Source organism: Chanodichthys erythropterus, chromosome 3 (genome assembly GCF_024489055.1).
Source record: "Chanodichthys erythropterus isolate Z2021 chromosome 3, ASM2448905v1, whole genome shotgun sequence".
Taxonomy (NCBI): Eukaryota; Metazoa; Chordata; class Actinopteri; order Cypriniformes; family Xenocyprididae; genus Chanodichthys; species Chanodichthys erythropterus.
Window position 1 is genome coordinate 25045222 of NC_090223.1, and position 26571 is coordinate 25071792.

At 36.3% G+C, this 26571-nt stretch overlaps 1 protein-coding gene and 1 non-coding gene across 5 annotated transcripts; one reads left to right on the forward strand and one right to left on the reverse strand.

The window, feature by feature from the left end:
* Window positions 1–4459: 4459 nt before the first annotated feature.
* LOC137018231 (U6 spliceosomal RNA) lies at window positions 4460–4566 on the reverse strand. The gene has a single exon (XR_010894859.1). It is a non-coding gene; the product is annotated as a U6 spliceosomal RNA (small nuclear RNA).
* A 6846-nt stretch (window positions 4567–11412) lies between these two features.
* Window positions 11413–26571, forward strand: e4f1 (E4F transcription factor 1). 4 transcript variants are annotated; one of them, XR_010892976.1, is made up of 15 exons: window positions 11438–11548; window positions 12237–12367; window positions 14322–14412; window positions 14667–14815; window positions 14908–15028; window positions 15736–15888; window positions 16110–16219; window positions 18031–18255; window positions 18345–18459; window positions 21468–21685; window positions 22457–22655; window positions 23656–23822; window positions 24846–24908; window positions 25013–26167; window positions 26390–26571. XR_010892976.1 is itself a non-coding variant. In XM_067372506.1 (14 exons), the coding sequence occupies exons 1-14, from the start codon at window positions 11455–11457 to the stop codon at window positions 25361–25363; spliced, it is 2166 nt and encodes a 721-aa protein (XP_067228607.1). In that variant the 5' UTR covers window positions 11413–11454; the 3' UTR covers window positions 25364–26571. The 4 variants fall into 4 exon arrangements, 3 of the variants coding, with proteins under 3 accessions (XP_067228607.1, XP_067228593.1, XP_067228617.1); XM_067372506.1 differs by having other exon boundaries at window positions 11413–11548; window positions 12258–12367; window positions 25013–26571; XM_067372492.1 differs by having other exon boundaries at window positions 25013–26571.

Here is a 26571-nt window from a genome sequence, read left to right on the forward strand (position 1 = left end):
GCTGTTGTTCCGCGATCTCTCCTGGCTGGCTCGCCAATATTTGTTGCACACTTAGTATACAAAGCTGTAGACAAGCGTGATGAAATGGAAATCAAGTGGTATTTATTAAAGCAGAAATAAACAAAACTTAACAGCGCGCACATCATCGTGCATCATCATTATCTTTTTTTCTTCTTCCCTCTAGGACCCGGCAACAACCCTCGGGCCCCAGCAACTCCTCCTTTTGCTGCCCAGTCGGCGCCTGATAATGCTATGCATTTTTAACCATCTCCAAAATGAAAGTAAATAAACAATTGTAAATAAAAGAACATTAAATTAAATAAAATAACAATTTAACAAAACAAAACATCTGTAGTTTCTTTTAAAGGGGGGGGGGGGTTCACAAATTATAAGGATATTTCCTATGCTTCCCACATCATCACGACTGATTTGGTAGTTAGCAAATGTAATAATCAAACACAAAACTTAAAATGTGCACCGTAAGTCTTCATCGAGCTGCATCTCTGACGGATCCATGATCATGTCTCCCACCGGCGGCCAAAGATATAGTGTTAACTTACTGTATGTATTTCATGTTATCCTTTATTCATTAATTCTGTGTTATGAGTTTATTCTGTGCCCATTCACTGATAGTGTGAGGATGTATATGACGCCGTGATTATGTAGTTGTGTGAACTTATGTATAAGTTTACATACATGGCATGCATGAAATTGGAGTATTTACATTACCAGCACATCATTCAAAAACTGTTTTGTGTAAGTGTGAGACTGTATGCATGTGTACATAATTTGTATTCATCAGTGTTGAAACTGATTCAAGTAAAAACGGTGAAGAAGCATCGCGTGTGTAAGTTTATTCATTATAATCATTTACAGAAGTATTACAATGTTGAACTCCCATCATATCGCCAGGATGATAATCATCCAGTCTAAAATGAACGCGTTTTTCGAAGCACATGCAGAAGTGAAGTCCAGTCTCTTCACCTGCACAAAACAAAACTCGGCACAGAAGATAGCAGCGTAGTTTTTCTTGTTATCAAACCTCTGGACTCGATGTCCTGACAGGCTGAAGTTTGTGCAACCTCCACATACACAATAATTTACCATTACGATGATAAATATAATACAAAAACTACCGAAAACACACTGATTCACGGCCGCTGTTGCTAAATACCAATATATTCTGCACTGAATCAACACAGAGCTCTGCGAACATCTCCCTGTAGTGACGTAAAATGACGCGACGCTGAAAAAAAGCGGTTTTTACAGAGACCGTCACTTTATCTACTAAATTAATGCCCTTATGTCTCGCAAAACATTTTTAAACCCTGCAGTACCTTTTTATATGGTATTTTTGTACAAGGTTATATATTAATCTCGAAAAAAAAATTTAAACATGCACTTTAAGTTAGTTCAGTATTGATTCTTTCCGTTGTAAAAATCATTAGTTATTAATTTAGTTCATTTACCTATACTTAAAAAGTCGTGTACGGTAATTTCCTTCCAAATACGATCATTTTGAGCTTCTGGTACGATAATTGGACATTTCCAATCTGGCAACAGCGCTGCGCTGTATTATGCATACGATTATAATCGCGGGATTATGCATGAGGAAGCATCACTTCTCTCGCCATTCAGAGACATGTCGGTGGTGTTCGTTTCCTCAGTGCTACAACACAATGTGTTTTCCTGCGACGCGACCAGAGCAGAGGTTTGTGTGCATGTGGATTGTTTTGCTGTAATTTAGCAGCACAAATTTAAAATATGTTCTCGTGAGATCGCATTACAGCGGAAAATTCGAATGTCCCAAAAGTGCGGCTCATTCTCCTCTGCCCGCTCTAGCTGCGTTCAAACACACGAGCCGTATGTTTCCTTCAGTACGTGTGTTGTTTGTATTTTGCGCGCGATGCGGTCAGATCTGTTGTTTGAATACGAACACATGAAAAATGCGATTGTTTTTATGATATACACGCGGAGCGCGCATATGATCGATTTCAGCGCGGAGCTCCGCGATGAGTTTAATAACACTAGCCACGTGACACATAGCGTGTTTAAAGTTTTTATTTCACACATTCTCCTGCACCAAACATTAACCAGCACGGTGTAGTTATGCACACATATTTCATCAAGTCTTCTTCAAATGAATAATATGTGCAAACTGGACACTGATACAGTGGTGTAGCCTATCTGAACACGACGACATGATTATTCTGATAGATTTTGAGACTGCAGTGCTCGTAAATGTAATCAAAGTAGCCTATTATTAGCCCTATTAAATATTCTTTCGCATTTCTCCCTTGGGCTTGGGAGTTTGTCGTTATATTCTCCATGCTCATATATTAATGTTCATTATTGTGTATAATGAGTGTGTTGTATGTCTGTGCTTCATTGGTTGTTCTCTCCCCTCTACACTCTCACTTTTCCAGAGCTTTACACGCCCATTTTCAGACTTTTTGAAACTCAGAGGTGTGAACGACCAGGGTAAAACAGCTTAATATAATATACCTTTAAGCTTAAAGGGATCATATAGGTCACCCAAAAATTTAAATTAGCCCAAGCTTTACTCACCCTCAAGCCATCTAGGTGTATATGACTATTTTCTTTCTGATGAACACAATCGGAGATGTATTTAAAAATATACTGGCTCTTCATAGTTTTATAATGGTTGTGAATGGGGGTTTTTGAAGCCTAAAAAATGCATCCAGGGGATTAATAAAGGCTTTCTGAAAGGAAAAGATGGATTTTTTGTAAGAAAAATATCTATATTTAAAACTTAATTAACAAAGATTTATTAAAACTAACATTTTTAGCATGGTTTGTAATTTGGCCTTTGCACAGGAACGATTTGCCACATATAAACATGAGATTGATTTTACTTTTTAATAAAAGTACACTGCCTTCCAAAAGTTTGGAAACGCCCTAGAAAAGTGGGTTTTGGACAATATTGGCGTGAATCCTTGTTAATTTGTGATAATTTTGCACTGATAAGGGACAACACAAACTACAAAAACATATTTTTTTACATAAACAGTTTATACATAGAAAAAAATAAAATTTTCGATTCATCAAAATATCCACCATTAGCAACTTATCTGACCTAAACTGGGTTCTGATTGGTTCATTGTATCTAAACTTAATTGGCAATCAATTGTTGAAGCTATTAAGGTGTGCTGACCCAAAAATCTTTTACAAACCTGGGGCAACTTTAAACCAGTAACCAGGCATCACAGCTGACAAAGGGGCATGTCTGACTTTGACATGTATATATTGCCATTATTATGTAATCAAAATGAAAATTATTATTGCTGGTCTTCAAAGATAATGTCAAGTTACTGTAATGTATTTGCACCAAAAAAAAAAATAAGGATTTATGCTGATATTGTCCAAAACCACACTTTGCCAGGGGCGTATCCAAACTTTTGGAGGGCAGCGTCTATATTAAAATGTTCATAAATATATTTTAATTGATCCAAATGAAGAAAAAAAAGCTAAAAACACTGGCAATTTCAAATCAATTACAATTTTTAAATAATGAAGTTTTAGAAATATTAACCTGCGTGTGTTTTTGATTTCTTTTCACTCACAATACTCTCTAAAAATAGCAGAAAATACATTTAGATAAATACGAATGACTAATATGATATCTAGTAACTGTAACCACTTCAGTTTAGTTTTGCAATACAAACAAGCTAGACAACCGAGCATAATTTTGTTTTGAACATTGACTTTCAAGATGTCTGTTGTTTATAATCTGATTTGTCAGATGATGTTCGAAATTAGAAAAGTTTTAGTCTTGAATGCAGCGAAGAGCGTTTGTCCAGCAAGATCATCATGCGATAACACTCATTTAATAACACCGTTTGTTATGTTTTGTTTGTAACGTTAGTGGGTGGATATTAAAATACACATTAAGTGTTTCTAACTGTCGTTTTCGCTCTGCGTTTTCAGGTACAACCGAAAAAACACAAGCCAAGGAAAACGACGCAAATCTTTCTCACTATATGGATGGTAAGTGAATTCCAATTATTTTATACATTAATATGTATTCTAATTAATCATATTTGATTAAATTCGTGTCGATTTCTGCTGGTTTGAGTCGAAGGGAACGAAGATTCAGAGTTATCATTAGCGCTGCCGCCACATTAACAGCTGGCAGATTAAAATACGGCAGATTAAATCGTCCGAGGAAACATTAGGATGGTAAAAGCAACAAATGGGAATACTTACAACATTTTTTTTGCCTGGAAACAAAATGTTACTGTCCCGGTTATTTGTTTAAACCCGAGTTAAAGATGTGACTTGATCCAGTGAGGCGCGCTCTAGCGCGAGGCTGCTGCAGTGCAATGCTGCACTCTGGCGGGCGCGCGGCGTACTGCACCCTCAAAAAACAGGGCTTTTTCATTCTGTACAGTATAAAATATGAAAAATTACAGTAAAATCATAAATAATAACACAAAAAATCTATAAGGAACGCTTCACGAATTTGCGTGTCATCCTTGCGCAGGGGCCATGCTAATCTTCTCTGTATCGTTCCAATTTTAGTATATGTGCTGCCGAAGCAAGCACGAACTGAGAGATTGGAGCAGTGTTATTTATCCCCAGGACCCCCAGGTATGTATTTCAGTGATGGTAAGTGAATAAACCACTTATTCTACTCACTTGTATCAAATGTGACTGCAAATCATGGTGATAAAGACCTGTAAACCTTTAAAAACCAGGGTATTTTCAAACCAGAAGTTTTGTGTGGGTTTACCGTAGTATTTTCTGAGCTGTAGACCATATGCAAAAGAAGCCAGAAAGCCAGTTTCTACTAGCTGTGATTGGACGTCTCCGTGTGACGCAGAGACGCTCTTTGTCACGTGGCACGCACCCTCCCCCGCAGACAGAGCCGAAACTCCCAGGGGCCAAAGAGCAGGGCCGCTTTCCTCCCGGAAGAGCACAAAAGCCTGTCTGCGGGGGAGGGTGCGTGACACGTGACAAAGAACGCCTCTGCGTTACACCGAGGTGTACTGACAAAGCTAGGTTTACATCACCATGATTTACAGTCACATATGATATCCACCCTCCTCTTGCAAAAGGCTCAGACACCAGGAAACTCTCCTTTCAGAACAACCGAGGCACTGAAATCACAGCAAAATGCTTGACTGAGACTCTCACAACACTCAGAACGGAAGGTTCTGTAAATAAAGCCATCAGCATAATGCCAATGATCGCTAAATCAAGGGGGAGAACGTACAAGTTATGTTGAATATGACCAATAACAATGAGCAGCATGGCCCACCAATCCCTGTCTGAACTTATCTGGAAAGGTAAGGGGCCCGGAGCGATATGTAGTCAGAGAGAGTGAATAATTCCCCTCAATATGAAGCATTTAAGAGAGTTGTTTTCTCCCAGTGTCAGACTTGTATTTCAGGCCCTGAAGAAAAAAACATCTATTTAAGCATGTAAAATAAATACTGACATTTCTACTAATCTAAGAATCCTGAAAAATAAAATGTATCAAGGTTTCCACAAAAATCTGAAGCTGTTTTCAACATTGATAATAATAAAAAATGTTTCTTGAGCAGGAAATCATCATAGAATGATTTCTGAAGGATCATGTGACACTGAAGACTGGAGTAATGATGCTGAAAATACAGCTTTGATCAGGAATAAATGACATTTTAAAATATTCACATAAAAAACAGCTATTTTAAATTGTAATAATATTTCACTATTTTATTATTATTATGTGTGACATGTTTTGTGTGTATTTTGTGGCTAGTTTATAGAAAAGGAGCCATAGTTTCAGAAATGTTAAGCAATTTAAAAAATAAAACTGTAAATAACACTCAAAAGACACTCGTTTATCGCCATCTAGTGGCGTAATTGTTTTACAAGTTTTGCCATCACAGGTATAAATTAAGTTTTATTTTATAAATAAAAAGTTTATTTTAAATTGTAACAATGTTTCACAAATTTATTATAATTATTATTACGAATATTATTATTATTATGTGTGACATGTGTGTGTATTTTGTGTCTTTGAGTGTAGAGTTTATAGAAAAGGAGCCAAAGTTTCAGAAATGTTAAGCAATTTCAAAAAAATAAAACTGTAAATAACTCAAAAGACACTCGTTTATCGCCATCTAGTGGCGTATTACGTTTTAAAGTATCTATTTTAAAAGAAAAGGGTTATTTTAAAATATAATAATATTTTACAATATAACGGTTTTACTGTATTTTTAATTAAATAATGCATCCTTGGTATTAAAGGTGCTCTAAGCGATGTCACGCGTTTTTAGGCCAAAACATTTTTTGTCACATACAGCAAACATCTCCTCACTATCCGATAGCTGCCTGTCCCCTGAACACACTGTAAAAAACGCGCTCTCTGTAGTCGCCACAAGCTCCAAAAAAGGCAATAAAAACAAACTGGTGCAGCCTGGACCACGAAACATAATAAACATGCTCCAGCCAATAACTGACAAGAATGATTTTAAATGCGCGTTCATGACTTGTGTTCTGAAATATTCGGTGTCTGAGATTTTCGGTGACATTGGGCGGAGCATACATGAATATATATTTCCTGTTTTGTGTTAAAGCGACTCTGCAAATGTTAGTGCACGCTTACTTCGGCTTACAAGGTAATTAGCCTATGTTTCAGCGTTAAACGAAGTCAAGCTTATATTCTAACTGTTACTAATGCACAATCTTTCATATATATACATATATGTCGTGTCACGTGTGAGCTGTGTTTGATATGAACACAGCCAATGATTCGCCAGAGGTGTCGTTAGGATTCGCTAAACGAGCCAATAGCGTTTTAAGTAGCCTATTTTTGTTGTTTCTGTATTACCAGCATATGGTTTTAAAAGTTTGAGGAAATGTATGGTTGCATAATAATAATTGTGAACTCCTGTGTTGAAGGCAGCAGTGAACTTTCCTAGTTTGCAGAAGCATTTCTAATCTGGGTAGACTTGAATATGTAATGTAATATTGTATGTTTCAAAAATTGCACACATGCATTAAAACATGTTAATGTAGTTTAAATATAGTTTAATGATTACCCAAATAGGCCATGATGAATTATGCATTTGATAAATAATATAATATCTATAGCCAATATCCTTGATTCATTCCCAAATATGACTTTTGCCAATAAATATCCTTGTACACCAGAAAAAGCAGACACTCTTATTTTTCACTTTGTTTTGAACATGACAGTGTATTAAAAATTTTAACAATACAGGTTTGTAGTAATGTCATTTTATTATATATTTCAGATTGAATGTGTCAGCAGCAAAGGCTGGTATCTCACTGAGATTGCATGAGCAGACCAAACTTTCATTTGTCTGGGATCCCAAGATCCTGTGTAAAGTGTGTATAAATACAAGTGTTTTTTTGCTAATTAAATATGTCATATTATATGTCGTGACTTCTTCTCATTTGTTAATAAAAGAATCATTTGCTCTTTTTTATTCAAAATAAAACTACTCTCATTATTTCATCTTTGATATTACAGATATGCAAATTACTACATCTGTGTTAAACTGAATCCTGATTCACAGCGCTTCATGTTTTTTCCACATTAAAATGTTTTGTCAATGAAATGCATCATTTTGTGGGAAAAAAAGATTCAGAATATTTCCTAATAATATGAAAAAAAAAAAAAAAAAACACTTCACTTTAGAATTTAATAAAGTCTCTTTAAAATTATTTACCAAATGAGCAAGCAATTAAGAAATGACAGAACAATCAAAGCAGTGAGTATATGTTGATTATCCACATAACAATAATATTCTTCATACTTTTGCCCGGAGCGTTCTTTAGAACTTCCGCAAGCTCGAAAACTTCCGGTGAGAGGTCATCTGCTGGTGTGTTGAGCATCAGTAGTGTAATACTTAGTTTATTATCAGATTATAGACAGGCATAGCATTAATTTAGTTATTCAAAGGTAACACGCAGAAAAAATAAATAAATAAAGACATAGGGCCTACCTCAGTGTTCCTCCTCGGCTAAATTCAATTCGACCATCAGTTTTCACACTTCTATGTGAAAAAAAAGCTTCAAAAATTAAATATTTATTGTGCACTTTAGTTAGATTCATTGAATAAAATGTGTGTTTTTATAAGTGTGCTGAAATCATAGATCTTGCGCTGCATTGACTGACAGCTGCTGTGATTACAAGGCACTCACTTTCTGTTTAATTAATTCACTATAAAAGTTATTGTTTTTCTTAAGATTTTGTAAGTGTTTCATACTTCACATTGACAAAATGTATTTGTAAACCTAGTTATTTTATAATTAATATTTAATATTTAGTCAAAAACGAAGTGAAAAACGATTAGAGGAAGTGGATCACAAATGCGCAAATACATGCTACTTTGCCGCCACCTGCTGGTTAAAGTGGTAATATTGTATTTTTTATTTTTAAATAAGTGTTTTCTATCAATGATGAATTTTCTACATTTTTAAACGTTCGGTTTTACTATGGGGACAATCTCAGAAGGATGAACAAGTAATGTTTGTGGTCACCACATTAAAAATAACATTTGAAGTGCTAAGGAAAAAATGTGTTTGTCTACAGACACAGCGTTTTTAAACGGTCTGAATAGCTTCGTCTTTATTGCGATCAATACAACTGGTTTATTGGCAAATTAGGTAAATGTGTTAACTGCATTAAAATATGAATACAACATTAAAAAGTCAACCATTGATGGTTTTGTGTCGATGTACAACGACTACAGAATGAACCGCTAACAGTTCACCGGAAATGCCCGAGTTGGCTTAACGATCAACCAGGAAGTAACCATGCATATAGTTCTAAATAAAACCCACATTAGTAACTTTTTGTTTTGTAGCTGATCAACTTAACCACTTGTAATTCAATTTTAACATTTTAATTGTTGTGGAAAGCTTGCAGATTAAACCAAACTAAACTAAATTAAACTAAAACCTTATGAATGTGCTGCAGGGAAGCTAATATCACTGTTTCATCATGTTTCTATTCATATAGAGCATTGTGTGTTTTGCAGAAAAAGATAAAGAAGGTTTACATGTATTAATTCATACATGTCAAAAACATAAACAAAACAAACCTAACCCTAATTGTGTTTGAAAATAATAATGTCTGGTTAAAGTTATGCAGCCTATCAACTGAGAAAGCAATAGGGAATGACAAAATAATCACAACTGAAACTTTTATTATGCAACCACAGATAAATTTATACAAGTTGTCTTATCTAACGAACTAAAATAAAATCAAAACTGTTACAAACAAACTTGATGGCTGTTGGCTCATTGTGGCTGTAATTAATTATATCTCACTTCACGACACAATGTAACCTACAAACTATTGAGCATACATAAGTATTTATAAAAAATAATCTTAACTTAATTCGACGCAGAAACACAATCACGTTACCGAAAACAGTTCTGTGATCCAAGGAAGGACAATCCACTAAAATTTTCAGTGGCGCTTTAACACAAAACAGGAATTTTGTGAATATTCATGTAAGCTCCGCCCAGTGTCACCGAAAATCTCAGACACCGAAAATTTCATAAAGGCAGGAAAACACCAAGCCGACGGTCGGCCGTCTGGCAGTTTTTGTTCGTCGGCCGACTAAGTTTTCTCAGTGTGTTCTGAAGTTGGTCCTCGTCTGTTTTTTTTCGGCTGATTCGAAATGTTGAATCGGCGTTGAAGCTCGTCGGTCCGTCAGGCCATCTGGGCTGCGTTTCCCAAAAGCATCGTAAGCCTAAGTTGATCTTAGCTCCATTGGTGGCAATGGAGCTACGATCAACTTAGGCTAACGATGCTTTTGGGAAACGCTACCCTGATCATTCTGATAGGCTATTCAGCTACTGCTGCCTGCTGGTTCGGAAAGGCATTTCATCTCACGCAGGCACAGAACGGACGTGCTACTTGGCCGTCGCCTGTTTAGCGTTGGTTTGGTGTGTCAGGGCAACTTTGGACACAGTCGCTGCCGACGTGAACCAACCCCGCAGTCTGCTTTCGTCTCCACTAGTTCGTCAGCGTTAGCTTAGTGTGTTTTGTCCTTAACACCGTTTCAGGAAGCACGGAGGGGAGGGGGAGGATGGGGGGAGGGTCTAGCTAGCCTCTGTTTTGTTTGACAACACTTCAAACGTCAACAGGAAGTTACTCCACCCAGGATCGCTTAGAACACCTTTAAATGTACAAAAAGGCACTCACTTGCACCAAAGAGCTTATAACCCTGATTGATTAGACCGTTAGCATCTCGCTCAAAAATGACCAATAGGCTCATTTTCCAACTCTTCTAGAGTTAAACAGTTGAGTTTTACCGTTTTCGAATCCATTCAGCCGATCTCTGGGTCTGGCGGTACCACTTTTAGCATAGCTTAGCATAGTTCATTGAATCTGATTAGACCGTTAGCATCTCGCTCAAAAATGACCAAAGAGTTTCGATATTTTTCCTATTTAAAACTTGAATCTTCTGTAGTTACATTGTGTACTAAGAGCAACGGAAAATGAAAAGTTGCGATTTTCTATATGGCTAGGAACTATACTCTCATTCTGGCGTAATAATCAAGGAACTTTGCTGCTGTACCATGTGTGCAGCAGGCGCAATGATATTATATCGGCCTAGAAAATCGCAACTTTTCATTTTCCATCGGACTTAGTACACGATGTAACTACAGAAGTGTCAAGTTTTAAGTAGGAAAAATATCAAAACTCTTTGGTCATTTTTGAGCGAGATGCTAACGGTCTAATCAGATTCAATGAACTATGCTAAGCTATGCTAAAAGTGGTACCGCCAGAACCGGAGATCGGCTGAATGGATTCGGAAGCGGTAAAACTCAACTGTTTAACTCTAGAAGAGTTGGAAAATGAGCCTATTTTCACAAAAAGTGGAGTGTTCCTTTAAAGGGACTTTGCTATAGTGGACTGATAAACTGTAATACTGTAGTATAGTTTTACTACAGAAATTATAATATACCTATAATGTAGTATAATATACCATATAGACAATTGTAGAAAACTTAGTACAGTATTGGGTAAAGTAATTATATTACTGTAGTTATATTACCACAACAATAGAATTATAACAACAAATTAATTCAAGTACTTTACTATATCGTTCAAAAACACTATAGTTTTTTTCATGTGGGCGAGCTCATAGTTAGGACATTAAGGCAGAACAAGTAAAAAATAAATGTAGGCTACTTGGTTGGAACACATGAAATTACCATAAACATATTGCAATTAATTAGCAATACGTGCCTAAATGTTTATTTACGGGAACGTTTTCTATCGCAGAACCGGTTCTTTGAAACGAAATGAACTGATTTGACTGGAGAACGTGAGCGCGCCTTTATTTTGAATCTGCTGTGATGTGCTCGGTCTCGCCCTTTTGTTGTTATGACTACGAGGTCGTAAATCCGCCATGTTTTCCTTGCTGAAGCGTTGCGACAGAGACGGAGGTCTGGAACGACATGACTGAAGAAAATAATAATACGGCAGCAACAGTTACCGACCAAACGGACCATAGCAACATCATCACCATTCAAACCACTCTTGGAGACGAAGGTAGAACCAGTGTAATGGGACACAACCACATAGTCAAAACGCGATTAAATGTTTGGGCCTGACTTTGGGTCGTTCAGTCACGCTAGCAGAGTCTCCATTAGCAGCAATGTTATATTTGAGCAGCATGTTTAGGCTGCTAATGCTGCTTAGCATCGACTGTATTGGGTGAAGAAGATCAAACAGCAGCTCATCCATGTTCTTCTTGCTGCACCAGTAAAGACTGTTTGATATTGAAACTGCACGGCAGCAGAATTTAAGTGTTTTTTCGTTTATAGACACTTGGTTCCTGTTAGTTTTTATATATAAAAGAAAATCAACTCTATTAAAACACAGTGGCCATTTCCAGAACAAAGTCAGTTTCACCTTAAATTATGCATTTTGTTTAATAGCATGCTGTGATAATTATATTCTTGGATTAAAATTGTTTTGTCTTTTTTTGTTAGCATTTTATGTGTCATAAATACACAATTAATATTTTATTATTTATTATCAAATGTATATCTCATATTTGTTTAGCCTATAAAGAATTTATTAGAAGCAAAAATTATGCTACTGCTGTGTGAAAATGTGATTATTTTAGATCAGTGAATGTTTTTTTGTTTTTTTTTTTGTTTGTTTTTCATCCTTTGTTTCACTTTGCACAGATAATTTTACAATATGCATGATCTGTCAGTTTGAAACTGGTCAGTATGTTTGTGTTCCCTCTCAGATGAGGATATTCATAAATGTGGGAGATGTCTGGAGGAGTTTTCCGCTCTGGATGCTTTCATCCAACATAAACTCAACAGGAACTGCAAGCGTCCTCTGCAAGACCATCAGGTTTGTGTGTTATTGTTAGCATTCCTTAAAGGTGCTAAAGAGGATGTTTTGTTTTATACATTTTTGCAATATTACTTGAAACTGTCTTTACTAACTGATAAAAGACTATTTATTAGGTGCACTGAAAAGGAATAATATTAATATACATCATCTGTGCACGAGGTAGGGCCTTAAAAACATCAGCCAATCGTTTACGCGATCATAGCATAAACGATTGGCCCTCTGGCTTGTCAATCACTGCCATGACGTTCCTTGTGAGTGACGTGCGCGCTCCAGTAACTTTCCACACTCCACAGGCGCCGCATGCAATGTTTTTGTCAGGAGACAGGAGTAACAACTGCAGATTATGAGTTATCTGCGGTGAGTCCCACATAATGAATCCAAAAAACACGACACAGCGAATGCCGGTGGTGAACACTCGTGTTCCAATACTTGTGCACGAGTTTTGGGAGGCGTTCCCTCAAAATGAGCTGTGAAGGAGGGGGGTTGTTCTTACGCATGCGCTCATTTCAAAAACTCACTAACAGTCTTTGGATTCTCAGTCGACGAAAAGATCCTCTTTAGCACCTTTAACCAAATAAAACAACAAAATGAGTATTATTTAAAGCTTTGTGGCTTCTCTTCATCAACTTCAAAAACATCTCACCTAAGAAATGTTTGTATCCACATTGAATGTTTGGGGTCAGTTAGTTTTTATTTTTGAAATAAATTAATACTCTTATTCAGCATGGCCACATTTGATCTAAGTGACCGTAAATACATTTATAATATTACAAATAATGTTCTATTTCAAACAAATGCTGTTCTTTTGAACTTTCTGTTCTTCGAAGGATCCTTAAAAAATGTACTACAATTTTCATATTAAAACTGTCCTTATTATGCTTTTCCGAATATTACCTTTAATGCTGTGTGTAATATACTGTAGATGTTTGTGAATGTAATAGGTCTACAAAGTTTCAAAGACCAAAGTGCATGACAAATAACGTTATTGTCTCCTAAATGAAAGAATCGATTCTGCTGGAATTGCTTAAATGAGTTGTCAGCAATTGTAGTCTAACTTCCCGTTACATACCTTCGTAATAATCTAACAAATTTGCATGCCCGCCCTCAAACGAAAGAGTGTGGATTGTGTTGTCGACGTGTCGAAAAGGGCACTGTTTTTAGCACTGTGAATTTACTCTACATGCACTTCCAAAGGATGAGGACTCATGCTGGAATTGATACGGGAAAACAGACACAATCATTACTGTTCGTATCACTGTGTATCAAGCTCTGAGGAAGATACAGAGCTGAAATTCAGATAGGGTAATAAGCGTTTCGTTTCACTGTAAGCGATAGATCAATCACAACAGACTGGTCATCTGACAAAACAGAGCAGAGCTGGCTCTCGGAAACGAGGGTTTAGAGAGACCAAATCCTTTATCGAACCATTTCAGAAACTGTAAGAAAAGAGGTGATGCTGCAGTATATAAAATGAGAAAATTAAAGTGTTTTTTGACCTAAGATGAATGTAAACCGTTTGTAGGAGACCTGCAAAACAAAATTAGGAACCTAAAATAGCATAATAGGAGCACTTAAAGCAGTACAAATGTTTTCAATATTGATAATAATAATTGTTTAAGCATCAAATCATCATATTAGAATTATTTCTGAAGGATCATGTGACACTGAAGACTGGAGTAATGATGCTGAAAATTCAGCTTTTTCGTAAATTACATTTTAAAACATATTAAAATAGATATATTTTATAATATTACTGTTTTTACTGTATTTTTGGTCAAATAAATGCAGCCTTGGTGAACAGAAGAGACTTCTTTCAAAAACTAAAAAAAAAAGAACAATCTTACTGACCCTAAATTTTGAACAGTAATCCAAGACTCAAGAATCTGTAAGAAATGTACATTGAGGTCATAGTAGGATATATCAGTGCTCATCTGTCTGTCTCCTCCCTTAGACAAATGTTGTCCATAATGAAGGTGATTCCATTGAGGTGAAAATAAATGAAAATGATTGTTCATCTGATGAAGCGGGAACGTCCAGTGCAGGTACTCCACTTTTTGTTAATAAAGTCATTAAAATATCTGGGGGGCCAGACACCCAATTTCAATGGCACAGGATCTTTTCATGACGTCCCAACTTTGTCTTAAATACAGGGCCGTCCAAAGCCAAACAAGACATCTGCCCTCCGTAGTTTTATACAGTATGGATACAGTGGGATCATTTGGGGCTAAATTTAATGTAATTTACCTATGCCTCTGTCTTTGTTTGGGTACTAAATGAAGTTGCTTTGTTCTTTTAGACAAGACAGATAAAAGGGCGACAGCTGGAGGAAAAAAGAGAAGCCGCTCTGCAAGCGAGGATGACAGTCCCAGTCCTGCAAAAGTGGTTTGGAAGTTAAACACAGAGGGACGATACATCTGTGACATTTGTGATAAGACGTTTAAAACGGTACATCTTTTAATAAATACTGTGTCATATTTGTGAATATGCAAGCAAAACTCACTTCAGTTTTAAAATTGATTTATTTCTATGTCCCTTAGACAAATATTCTGAGAACCCACATGTTCACGCACACCGATCAGAAGGACTTCAAGTGTGAAATATGTGAGACTGCGTTTAGGACCAAGGGTTCGTTGATCCGACACAAGCGTCGACACACAGGTAAATCTAAGCTATGCAAGGTGGATATATTTATATTGGACTATACTAGGAAGTAGAAGTTATATAGCGTCTGTTTAAAGAGGACATATTATGCCCTTTTTCAAAGTCTTGACATTTTTTGGGGTCTACTAGAATAGTTTTTTATGCTTGAATGTTCAAAATAAAAAAAACAAATAAAAAAAACATTATTTTCTCCATATTTGACATTGTTGCAGCACCTCTTTCAGTAACTCTCTGTTTAGTTCCTGTCTCTATGAAGCCCCTCCTTCTGAAAAGCATAGTATGCTCTGATTGGTTGGCTGGATCAGTGTGTTGTCATTGGTCAAGCGCTTTTTGGGAAATGTCACAGCCCTTACCATAACGGCAAGATTCAACAAACTACCAATGCAACTCAGCCAGGCCCTGCCTGCTTTTTTTGCTTATGCCTTGGGAGGAAATTATTTAAATGAGGGATATAGTGATGAAAGAAAACACAAGAATACAATGGAGGCGTTTCAGAGAGTTCAGAAACAGTGTGCACTGATATAGAGAATAACTGCCTTTGGAGTGACCATTGTGCTTTGAAACTTTGCAGAACTTTTTCATGCTCAAACGGCGACATTACACACTAAAGAGAGTTGATAATGTAAAAAAGCATAATAGGCCCTTTTTAAGTTTTCATGGTTGTCTTTTGAGGAATCAAATCATGATGTAATGTTCTTCGGCAGATGAGCGCCCGTACCGCTGCAATCAGTGTGGACTTGCGTTCAGAGAGTCTGGAGCTCTAACCAGACATCTCAAGTCTCTCACACCTTGCACTGAGAAGATTCGCTACAGTCAGTGTAAAGAGATACTTGTCAGCAAAGATGGAGTTCAGAAAGGTAATTCACATCTCACAATGGCTTTTCATAATGATCTTTTCAGTAACCTTTTCAACGTGTCGTTTGAAAATATTAGTAGTACAAACTTAACTCTTGTGTGCATGTTGTTGGCTAACATTTGTAGCTGATTTGTTTGTGTCACAGTGGTGTTTTGTTTTTAATGTAAAAACTGTTGTAAAAGTGAGGTTTTCTGACTCTGACGCTGTTGGGTGTCGTTCTAGAAGTTCAGCCGTCACCTCCTGAACCTGAGAAGGAGCAAATTCCTGTTGTGAGAGTTGTGGAAGCTGGCCAGGAGATCATCCAGATCGAGGTGGTAGGACAAGTGCAACAGGTCTGAGACTAACGAACATAGTATTTTAAGTATTTTATGAAAAAAAAAACACATAAAAAAAAGCATGTTAAATTGCACAAAGAAAAAAAAAACACATTTTGGTTATTGCATATTTGAGGTCTGCAATGTTTTTATATTTAAGCATATGACAAGGGTCAGATTTTGCCTGGTTGTCCGCTTTATAATTTATATTTATGTAATAAAATATATATATTTTTTTATTTAAATGTTTCAAATGTATAATTTTTTAATTGATTATTAAATATGTATATAATATTATAACTATAATATTTTTACATTTCATTATACATTGTTTCAACAATTACGTTTTCTTTACATGGAAAATCTATAATAATAGCTGGACATTCAAACAATTTGACAACATTACTTAATGTATTAGATTTCACAAACTAACAATAAGAAATGCATTTACAGCTTTTTAAATCTAGGTTAGTGTTCATTTCTACATATACATTTTTAGCATTTCAAGTTAATGTATTATGAGCAAATATAAATCAACAAGAAAAATATATATATATTTATAAATTAGCATTTATCTTGAGATAATTTTGTTTTATTGTTAGTTAATGATGCCTCAGTCATTAACTAATGTTAAAAATATTTAATGCATATTAACAAAGTTAACCTTATTGTAAAGTATTACTTCATTAATATTAAAATGGCCATTATTGCAATGATTTACTTTATAGTAGGGCTGGGTATTGACACAATTTTCAAGATTCAATTTGATTTCTATTCACATGCTTTCGATTACGATTCAATTCGATAGATTATTTTGGATGTAGTATTTCAGTTACAGTACATGGCAAATTTTCTAGAGGGAAAAAAAACTCAATTAATGCTGTAAACTACACATGGGAGTCAGTTGGTACTATAATATTGAAGGTTAACTTATTTATATGCAAACACTTAAATTACACTTAATTATGTTTTTTTAGTAATAAATAAAGTTTAGAATTACATAATAATATTTCTACTCCAATTGTTTTTTTTTTTTAAATATAAACATTCAAATCGTGGCCGTCATAACTGATTTATTCAAACATGCATTAAATATTGAAGAACATTATAATGAATATATAAGGGTGCATAGCTATATTTATCAGAATGTTGCTCTAAGATTTTGCTTCATATCAAAAGTAACAAAGCACAAAGATTATTGTGATTTATTTCATGGGAGGCGCTGCATATTCTGTTTATTCATCAACTGAAAACAGACTAGACTAATCGATTCTTTGGATTTAAGAATCAATATCGGTTCGTGAAAATGAGAATAGATTAAAATCAAGAAATCAATTAATAATTTTTACCCAGCCCTGCTTTATAGGTTTATCAAAGAAAATTATAATTTTTCAAAGAAGGAACTTGATAAAAAAATCCGATATTTCCATTTACTTTTTTTTTTTTTTTTTTTTTTTTTTTTTTTTTGCAAAAAATGAGATCCACGTGTTAGTAAGAAATTAATACTTATATTCAGCAAGGACACATTAAATTGCTCAAAAGTGACAGTTAAGACACTTTTAATTTCACCAACAACAACAAAAAAAGTTATTTCTTATAAATGCTTTCTATTCATCAAATTTTCATATTCACAAAGAAAATAGTTATTTTAAATGGTAATACTATTTCACAATATGACTTTTTTTACTGTGTTTTTTATGCAGCCTTGGTGAGCATTAAAAAAAATCTTACTGACACAACCTTTTGAAAAGTAGCATATATTCAGAAGTTGTTGATTTTTAAAGGCTGTTTTCTGCACTAGAATTATGTATTTCCTATGTCCGTAACAGGTGGTGTCTCAGCCTCAAACTGCGACTGTGGTTGAAGCCGACAATCTAATCTGCCAGGCCATCATCAACTCTGGCATCGCGCTGGAGACCGAAGCCACAGAGGCAGCTGAGCAGGCAGAGGCTCGATCACCTAAAGCAATCCTGCAGGCTCCCGAGGCCGAAGCCAGACTCACTGACATCCAGGTGACAGAAGAGTGTGTGGAGACCATGTCTGAAGAGACGCAGGTGAGTTTCTAAGGACGCTGTAACGTTTTATTACAATAAAGTTACAGAACAACACAAATGAGACTTCAAACTGTTTTTATCCATGGTAGGATTCATCTGTGAAGGAAGAAGAACCTGTTGAGTCAAAATTATACAAATGTCCGCACTGTGAGCGCATGTTCAAGACATTGGCCTACCTGAGGGTCCATGTCAAAGGGCATGTTGGTAGGCCCCATTTAAAGCTATTTATTCATTTATAATCTCTATTATTTCCCACAGAGGCCTTCTTATTAAAGGTGCTAAATAGGATGTTTTGTTTTATACATTTTTGCAATATTACTTGAAACTGTCTTTACTAACTGATAAAAGACTATTTATTAGGTGCACTGAAGTAATAATATTAATATACATCATCTGTGCACGAGGTAGGGCCTTAAACATCAGCCATGATCGCGTAAACGATTGGCCCTCTGGCTTGTCAATCACTGCCATTACGTTCCTTGTGAGTGACGTGCGCGCTCCAGTAACTTTCCACACTCCACAGGCGCTGCATGCAATGTTTTTGTCCGGAGACAGGAGTAACAACTGCAGATTATGAGTTACCTGTGGTGAGTCCGACATAATGAATCCACTAACACGACACAGCGAATGCCGGTGGTAAACACTCGTGTTCCAATACTCGTGCACAAGTTTTGGGAGGCGTTCCCTTGAAATTTCAAAAAGTCAGTTACAGTCTTTGGTTTCTCAGTCGACTAAAAGATCCTATTTAGCACCTTTTAAATGTTGTATAATAGCTGATTCTCTTATGTAATTATGAGTTACACTTTATATTAGGTGTCTTTAACTACAATGTACTTGCATCAAAAAAAAGTTAGGTACAATGAATTTATTTTGTTCATGTTATTTTGCAAATCACTTTTGCTGCTATTGAGGGGGGATATGGGTAAGGTTAGGGACAAGTTTGGTGGCCCGGTGGACTAAGCAGTAAGGGAAGGATCAACATTGTAATTAGGGGTTCAAGCATGTAGCGCTGAAACACTATTGTAATTATTACGTTTTCCAAGGATCAGCATTCCCCCCTAAAAGTGATGGGGCAGACTAAACTGTAAGTCATAGAGACTTGAAACTTTGAGGGCTGGTAGTAGGGCTGTCAAAAAAAAAATTAGAATTTCGAATATTCATCGAATTTAAAAAAAAAAGAAAAAAAAGGCACATTCGAATGTAAAACCTTTGCATTCGAATTTTTGCAGTGTCAAGAGGCACGCAAGCCATGATGACGTAACTGACGCGGCTTGTTCATGTTATCCAGTACAGCGCGGTGCAGGGTGCTAATGTGATAAATATAACAAAGGAGTCAAAAAGTGAGCGCGCTGATGTTGATGCAAGAAAAAAAGACTGCGCTGTCTGCTGTCTGCGAACTATGGTCGCAAGTTCCGTCATTACCAAGAGAGTTCAGTGGGACTTACGGCCATAGTTGACTAACGATGCTTTCGGGAAACACACCCCCAGAGCTGAGCGCGTGTTTTCATCAGCTGGAAACATTGTCCAAGAAAAAGAAAAAAAACACCTTCAGGTGTTTTGACGAGCAATATGTGTAGTGAGCGGATTGTTTCTGAATGGCAGGTCGCTATTTTTTCATGTAGTACAAACATTACGCTTTCTGTTGAAGCATGTTTTCTCAGGTTAGTGTTGTGATGTACTTACAGTTTTTATGCACTTTTTGTTACCTTGCATGCACATTAATGACATCTTTTATTTAAAAACAGTTGAAAAAAAAAAAAGTTAATGTCTTTTCATTTCAATGTAAGATGCGATGCTTGATTTGGTGTATTTTGCTTATTGCGCTTGCTTGCTCTCTCTTGTGGGCATAGCAGACAATAAAGCACTTTTTTCCTCTAACATTAAGTATTGCCTTCGAATATAATTTGAATTTTGCAAATATTTCAGAAAGAATTTCGAATTTGGCTTTTCAGCCATTTTGACAGCCCTAGCTGGTAGTAAGTCTACAGGGACACCAAGGCTCGCCCCGATCGGCTTGACAGCGACGTCGCAGCGGTCAAAAGTACAAAAAGACTCATAGCTCCTAAACTGTTAGGCTCAAGTGTCTTATAATATATAATTGGAATCGTTCTGCCAAAATTTTCGGGTATTTCGGCTACTTTTGCGAAATAATCCTAGGTTTGACTGTCAATAATTATTAAAAAAGTTGAAATTCTTATTCACAGTCCCTAAGGGCCGCCAAAACATTGAAGTGTGTGGAACCACTTTTACTAAAATGACTAGAACACTTGAATGTAGTGAGACATTGTCACCAAACTCAGCACACCTTTTGTAAGAGCTCATTCTGTGGTCGTGTGAAAAAGAATGTGGCGACTGGCCACATGGTGGCTCTATAACAGCAAAAAAAAACCCCAAAAAACATGAAAATGGCTATAACTACTTGACTGGCATGTAGTGTCTTCGTCTGAGTTGCCATGACTGTCTATGAGGACATTGACACATCTCATAAAACATGTGTGCCATCACCCACTGAATTTTGAGCAGCTATCAGACAAGGTTAACGGAGGCCGATAGGAACGAAAGTCACTGGGCCTGTTTGACTCCTGGCCACTGAGGGAGCCTTCGCGTTTTTCACGTGCGTAAAGGATTGTGTATTACTCAATTTTTCGCACAAGACCACGACATTTGTACCACGTGGTAGAACTCCTCATTCTGAGCAACTTTGCCTATAGGACCATTGCTGTTCACCGAATCTTTCGTTAAATATTGGAGATTATTTCAAAAACCCACTTTGGTGAACTAGTCCTAGGTTTTTGGCTCTACCTCGATAACTGTTTAAAAGCCTTAGAAACCATAAATTTCCTAAGGTAATTTGCCTGTATTGGCTGTAAATGGCCTTTTACATCTATGATCTAAGTGGTTACAGGCTTGCTAAATAAAACATAATACCTAGTTACGCATATGCTTAAAGGCCTTAAAGTTCTTGAACCCCAATAATTGCTGGTCGCAACTATATTTATAAATATAATTACAGAAACTAATTATTTATGTAATTACTAGCAGGTGTATATAAATACATATAATTTAAATGTAAATACATGTATCTGCACAATAATGTGTATTGTATCAAATGATTAATCTAAATGTTAGTACATAGCAGTTAAAGACACTTAATATAAAGTTGGACCTAATTATGAAAACTTTTTTCAAATGTGTATTTTTTCCTTTCTCAGGTTATAAGCCATTTAAGTGCTTAACATGTCAGAAGGAGTTCCTGACAGGCTACGTGCTGAAGAAACACATGGAGACGCACATCAGCGAGCGGCGGTACAAATGCGGAGAGTGCGGCAAACAGTTTAAAGCCATCGGACACGTGCGGGAACACATGAGAGCTCATTCGGACGAGAGGCCGTACCACTGCAGCTTCTGTGACAAGAGTTACAAGACCAAGGTGAGACACCACAGAAGAACAATACGCAAAACACAATCCTTGGGTTTATACAGTAGCTATGTTTCCATTCAAAATTGCTAATTTTTCGTCTCTAAATAAAGCACCATTTTTATCCCATGTGTTCACAAGAACAAAATCTTTACTTCCTAGGCGCAAAATATCTGTAATGAAATTGGAAGTTGCTTCAGATAGAGAAGAAACTGGCTCTTTTACTTCCATCATAATTGACTTGTGTCACAGAGTGTCAGACGAAACACAATAAATGCTGTCATGTTATGTTATCATGTGAGCTTTTTGTTGCACATCAAGGTATTTGTTTGATAAATGTGTTTCCATCATAGTTTATGCATGTTTTCTTATCGGATAAAAAATGTATCATTCTCAATCTTACTGGTTTTTTTATGCTATATCCCAAAATGCACATAAAAATACAGTAGGTGGATGGAAACATAGTGTCATCTGTAAAGTCACCATGAAAATTAAAACTGCCTTTTTTTAATGGAATATTGCAGTATTTATTATGAACAATTTATTGGTGCTAAGATGAGAAAACCTGTCACTTACATGAGATCGCTGTAATAGCAAAAAACAACCATCCAGTCAATTCCTGATGGACAGAATCGAGATATATATTTTTATCTTGTATATTTTTTTTGCTATATTTTGCCTTGTTCAAGAAGCCGCTTTACTCGTCACAATATACATCACAATAGGGAAGAAAAGACTATCACAACTTCCGTTTCATGCTGACTCGTATCCGTTGTGTTCCAGAATGCTCTGCAGGTCCACCATCGCACTCATGCAGATGAAAAGCCTTACGTGTGTCCGCACTGCTCCCGTGGCTTCCGGGAAAAGAGCGCTTTAGTGCGTCACATCCGACATCATACGGGAGAAAAACCCTTCAAGTGCTCGAAATGTGGGCGTGGCTTTGCTGAGCATGGAACGTTGAACCGCCACCTGCGAGCTAAAGGTTTGTAAATATGTAGAACTATTATTAATTAACCAGTCAAATGAATTAAAACACACCAATAAGACAACTAGTAAACAAGGTCAGCATAAATATTACATGTTCAAAATCTATAAATCTTTCTTATGGACAGATTCTTTATATGGATAGCATAAGTTTTTTTTATTACTATTTGAGCTCATTTGTATTCATGTATTTTATTCAAACAAACAATGGAATTCAATGCCTTTTGCGGCACATATTTGTATTTTGATAAGGTGCAGTAAGCGATTTCTGAGAAACCCTGTTGAAAGTGGATCGGACCGAGCAGCACAACATATTTGTAGCCAATCAGCAATAGGGGGTGTGTCCACTCATGATGGGGGAGGAGAGAGAGTGAGCAAGAGGGAGATTTGAAGACTGTAGAAAGAGAGATGGCTGAGAGACATTACAAAAGATCATAGGAAGATCACTAGAAAAAGAAGGGTTCTGATCCGCCAAGGGCTTTAGGACTTTTTTTTAGGACTCTATTATAGCTGAAGATTCACTTCAGCTATAATAGTGACATCCACTCTTGCATTGCGTGTTTGTACGTTTTGGAGGCAGAACACTGAAGAGTGGCGTGTGTTTGTTTAGGTTGTTTTCAGATATCAACAGTGTTTCTAAGAAATCACTTACGGCACCTTTTAGACTTATCAGAGGCTGCTGAGATGCGAAAAAAAACAAAACTATAATTTTGCTCGAAAACGAGAGGACACTTAAGAGACACTTTTAAGCTAATTTTTATAGACATCATTAAGGCCCTTTCACACCAAGGATAATAAATAATTAAAAAAACAGTCCACACTATAACAACGATAACGACGTAGAGGTACGACATCGTTGGAATCACTTTGACAGAGATTTTTTTTTTTTTTCTTCTTCCAGCTGATAAATGATCAAACAATTATATTGTTCTTGGTGTGAACGGCCCTTTACAGTTGTCATTCATAATGACTGTATGTTTGTGTGTGCGTGTGGTCAGGAGGCTGTTTTGCTGCACAGCAGAAGGACTCTGAAAACACAGGGAGCTCTGAGGAGCAGGAGGTGACGGCTGAGAACGTCTCCACCACTATTGTATCGGACGACCCTCACGCTGTGCTGGTGGAGTTCTCCTCAGTAGTGGCCGACACTCAGGAATATATCATAGGGGTAAATGTCACATGTGTTACTGTATGCTGCTTATGTGACTTGATGTGCATCTAATGTGTGTAAGAATTTGATGAAAATCCAACCAATTTTATGTGTCTTTTAATTTTTCTTTTTAATTGGTTTTTGTCTTTTAAGTGGTAGTTACTGTAGTAATAACAGTAAATTATGCATTACATGCAACTAACCCTAAACCAACCCAATAATCTAATCTTAACCCTATAGGAAGTACATGTTGTTAATTAATATTACTCAGTACTTAAATGTGTAAGTACACCGTAACCAGGACACCTTAAAATTAAGTGTAACTTAGTTTCTTATATTTTAATTTCATTACATGTATACAAATATACATTTGCAATATATTTTCACCATTATTTACACTACAAAAGTTTGGGGAAGGAAAGGATTTTGTATATTTTTGAAAGAAGTCTCTTATGCTCACCAAGGCTGCATTTGTTTGATCAAAAATACAGTAAAACATTGTGAAATATTTCAATTTAAAATTCAGTTTTCTATGTGAATATATTTTCAAATGTAATTTATTCCTGTGATGCAAAGCTGAATTTTCAGCATCATTAGTCCAGTCTTTAGTGTGACATGATGCTTCAGAAATATTTCTAATATAATAATTTGATGATCAAGAAACATTTATTAATTTAAATACTGGTGAAAACAGTTGTGCTGCTTCATGATTTTGTGCAAATAATTTTCAGGATGTTTTGATAAGTAGAAAGTTCAAAAGAACAGAATTTATTTGAAATAGAAATCTTTTGTTGCATTATAAATGTCTTTACTGTCACTTTTGATAAATTTTCAGTTTAATGCATCCTTGCTGAATATAAATATAAATTTCTTTAAAAAAAATCATACTGGCCCCAAACCTTTGAATTGAAGTGTATGTTTAATAATATTTCATAATTAATAAAATGGATTGCCCAAAAAATTATCCATTGAGAGATTAGTTGTTGCAATACAGTCACTATAATTTTGTTAACAATACAGATTTTGTGTTTGTTTTTGCAGGCACCAGCTGAGGAAGCAGCTCAAGGGGAAGAAGTGGCAATAATTCAAGACAATCAGCACCAGGTAATTTTTCACTTTTATCAATTTAAAGCAAATATTAGCAAGATAAAAAAAGGTCTTTGTGAGCCAAATAGAATAACCACATTCCTTAATGTGTCTGACTTCAGATGGACAGTCACATCATGAAGGTTGTGCAGCAAATCGTGAGCCAGTCACATGGAGGCCACCAGATCATCGTGCGTAACGTGGCTGCCGACGAAACCCCCGGCATCTCGGACTGCGGAGACACCATCACAATCGCCACACCAGAGAGTTTGACTGAACAGGTGGCAATGACACTTGCAAATGCCATTAGCGATGGCACAATCCTTACCACGACAACAGAGGGTGCCGTAGAGGCGCCCCATACCACAGTTACCATGGTAACATCTGAGAACATTGAGCCAATTGAGCAGGAGGAGCAGTATGTCATTGCTTCACCTGACGAAATGGAAATCCAGACTGTGGTAGTGGTATAAGACACAGGTTTTGTTAAGTTAATATCTTTTAACAGCGGTGGTGTAGCATTTCCGTTCTCTGTGAGACTTTATTCCACATGTTTTGCACTGCATGAGAAAGACCTGATGGATTCATAAATTTTGCTTATGGAACATTTCAGTGTTAAAAACTTTGTTTGGGTTTCAAGCTGCAGGTTACACTAATGAGCTACTATGCCATTTTCAATGGACAGTACAGCCATTTGATTACAGATATTACACACTGAGATTTATTTTACAGCTTTCTTAGCAGTGATGCCGGCATACCAACATTTCTCTCCTGCTGAATGGCATATAATCATATACGACTATCATCTACTCATCATGAATATGTAACATAACATGTTGCCACCAATAGAACAACTGGCAGGGAATGAAAGTACAAAATATGAAATATATTTTTATGCACCTCTGTATTTTTTCAGTCATTGATCAGTTCTCCTTTTTGCATATTTACTAATGCACAATTTGCACAGTCATCTCATAAAAGGAATATTCTGTGCGCAGAAAGCATGTTAAGCTTTATTGATAGCGTCTCTGACATATTTCATCCCCCAGTTGACAAAAACAAATAAAAATCACATGGAAGTCTACTGAACAAGACTTTAAAATCAGAAATTGAGCTGAATATGTCTAAATGTGTTCTTTTTCAATAGGAATTTCAATAAACTTTCAGTTATAACTTTCTGACATAATACCTGCATAGAAGACAGTGCCTTTCTGCTATTTCAAAGTTCATAATCCAGACAGGAGTAGAAAAATTGGATATCATTTTGCCCAGTCAAGGTTAGTAAGCATTTTTTAACCACAGTGATAATGTTAACATGTATAATTCACTGTTTAATAAGTTGTATAAAAAGTGGCCTATTATGACCCTTTCAATGCCACAAAATACCCCACAGATCATTTATTATAGCTTGTCAAATTTGCCCCTATTTGAGTGTGAACAAAAACACGCAATTTTTGTGTGTCCCTTTAAATGCAAATGAGCTGCTGCTCCCTTTCCAGAAGAGGGCGGAACTTTAACATCTCGCACTTCGGTTGCTCAACAACAACAAAGCTGGAGAATCTCACGCAGCCAAAATGAGGATTGTCAGTAACGGTGTTCAGCCTTACATTGTTCAAACTGGAGTCGGACACTGATCGAGAGACTCAGGAAGAAGTTACAACTTTTAGAATGAAACTGGACG

Excerpts from the sequence above, each read along its gene's own strand:
- e4f1 (XM_067372492.1), top strand. The coding sequence starts at position 11,455 with ATGACTGAAGAAAATAATAATACGGCAGCAACAGTTACCGACCAAACG. Across the intron at positions 18,256-18,344 it reads CCATGTCTGAAGAGACGCAG|GATTCATCTGTGAAGGAAGA; the intron begins GTGAGTTTCTAA and ends TATCCATGGTAG. Across the intron at positions 22,656-23,655 it reads CCGCCACCTGCGAGCTAAAG|GAGGCTGTTTTGCTGCACAG; the intron begins GTTTGTAAATAT and ends GCGTGTGGTCAG.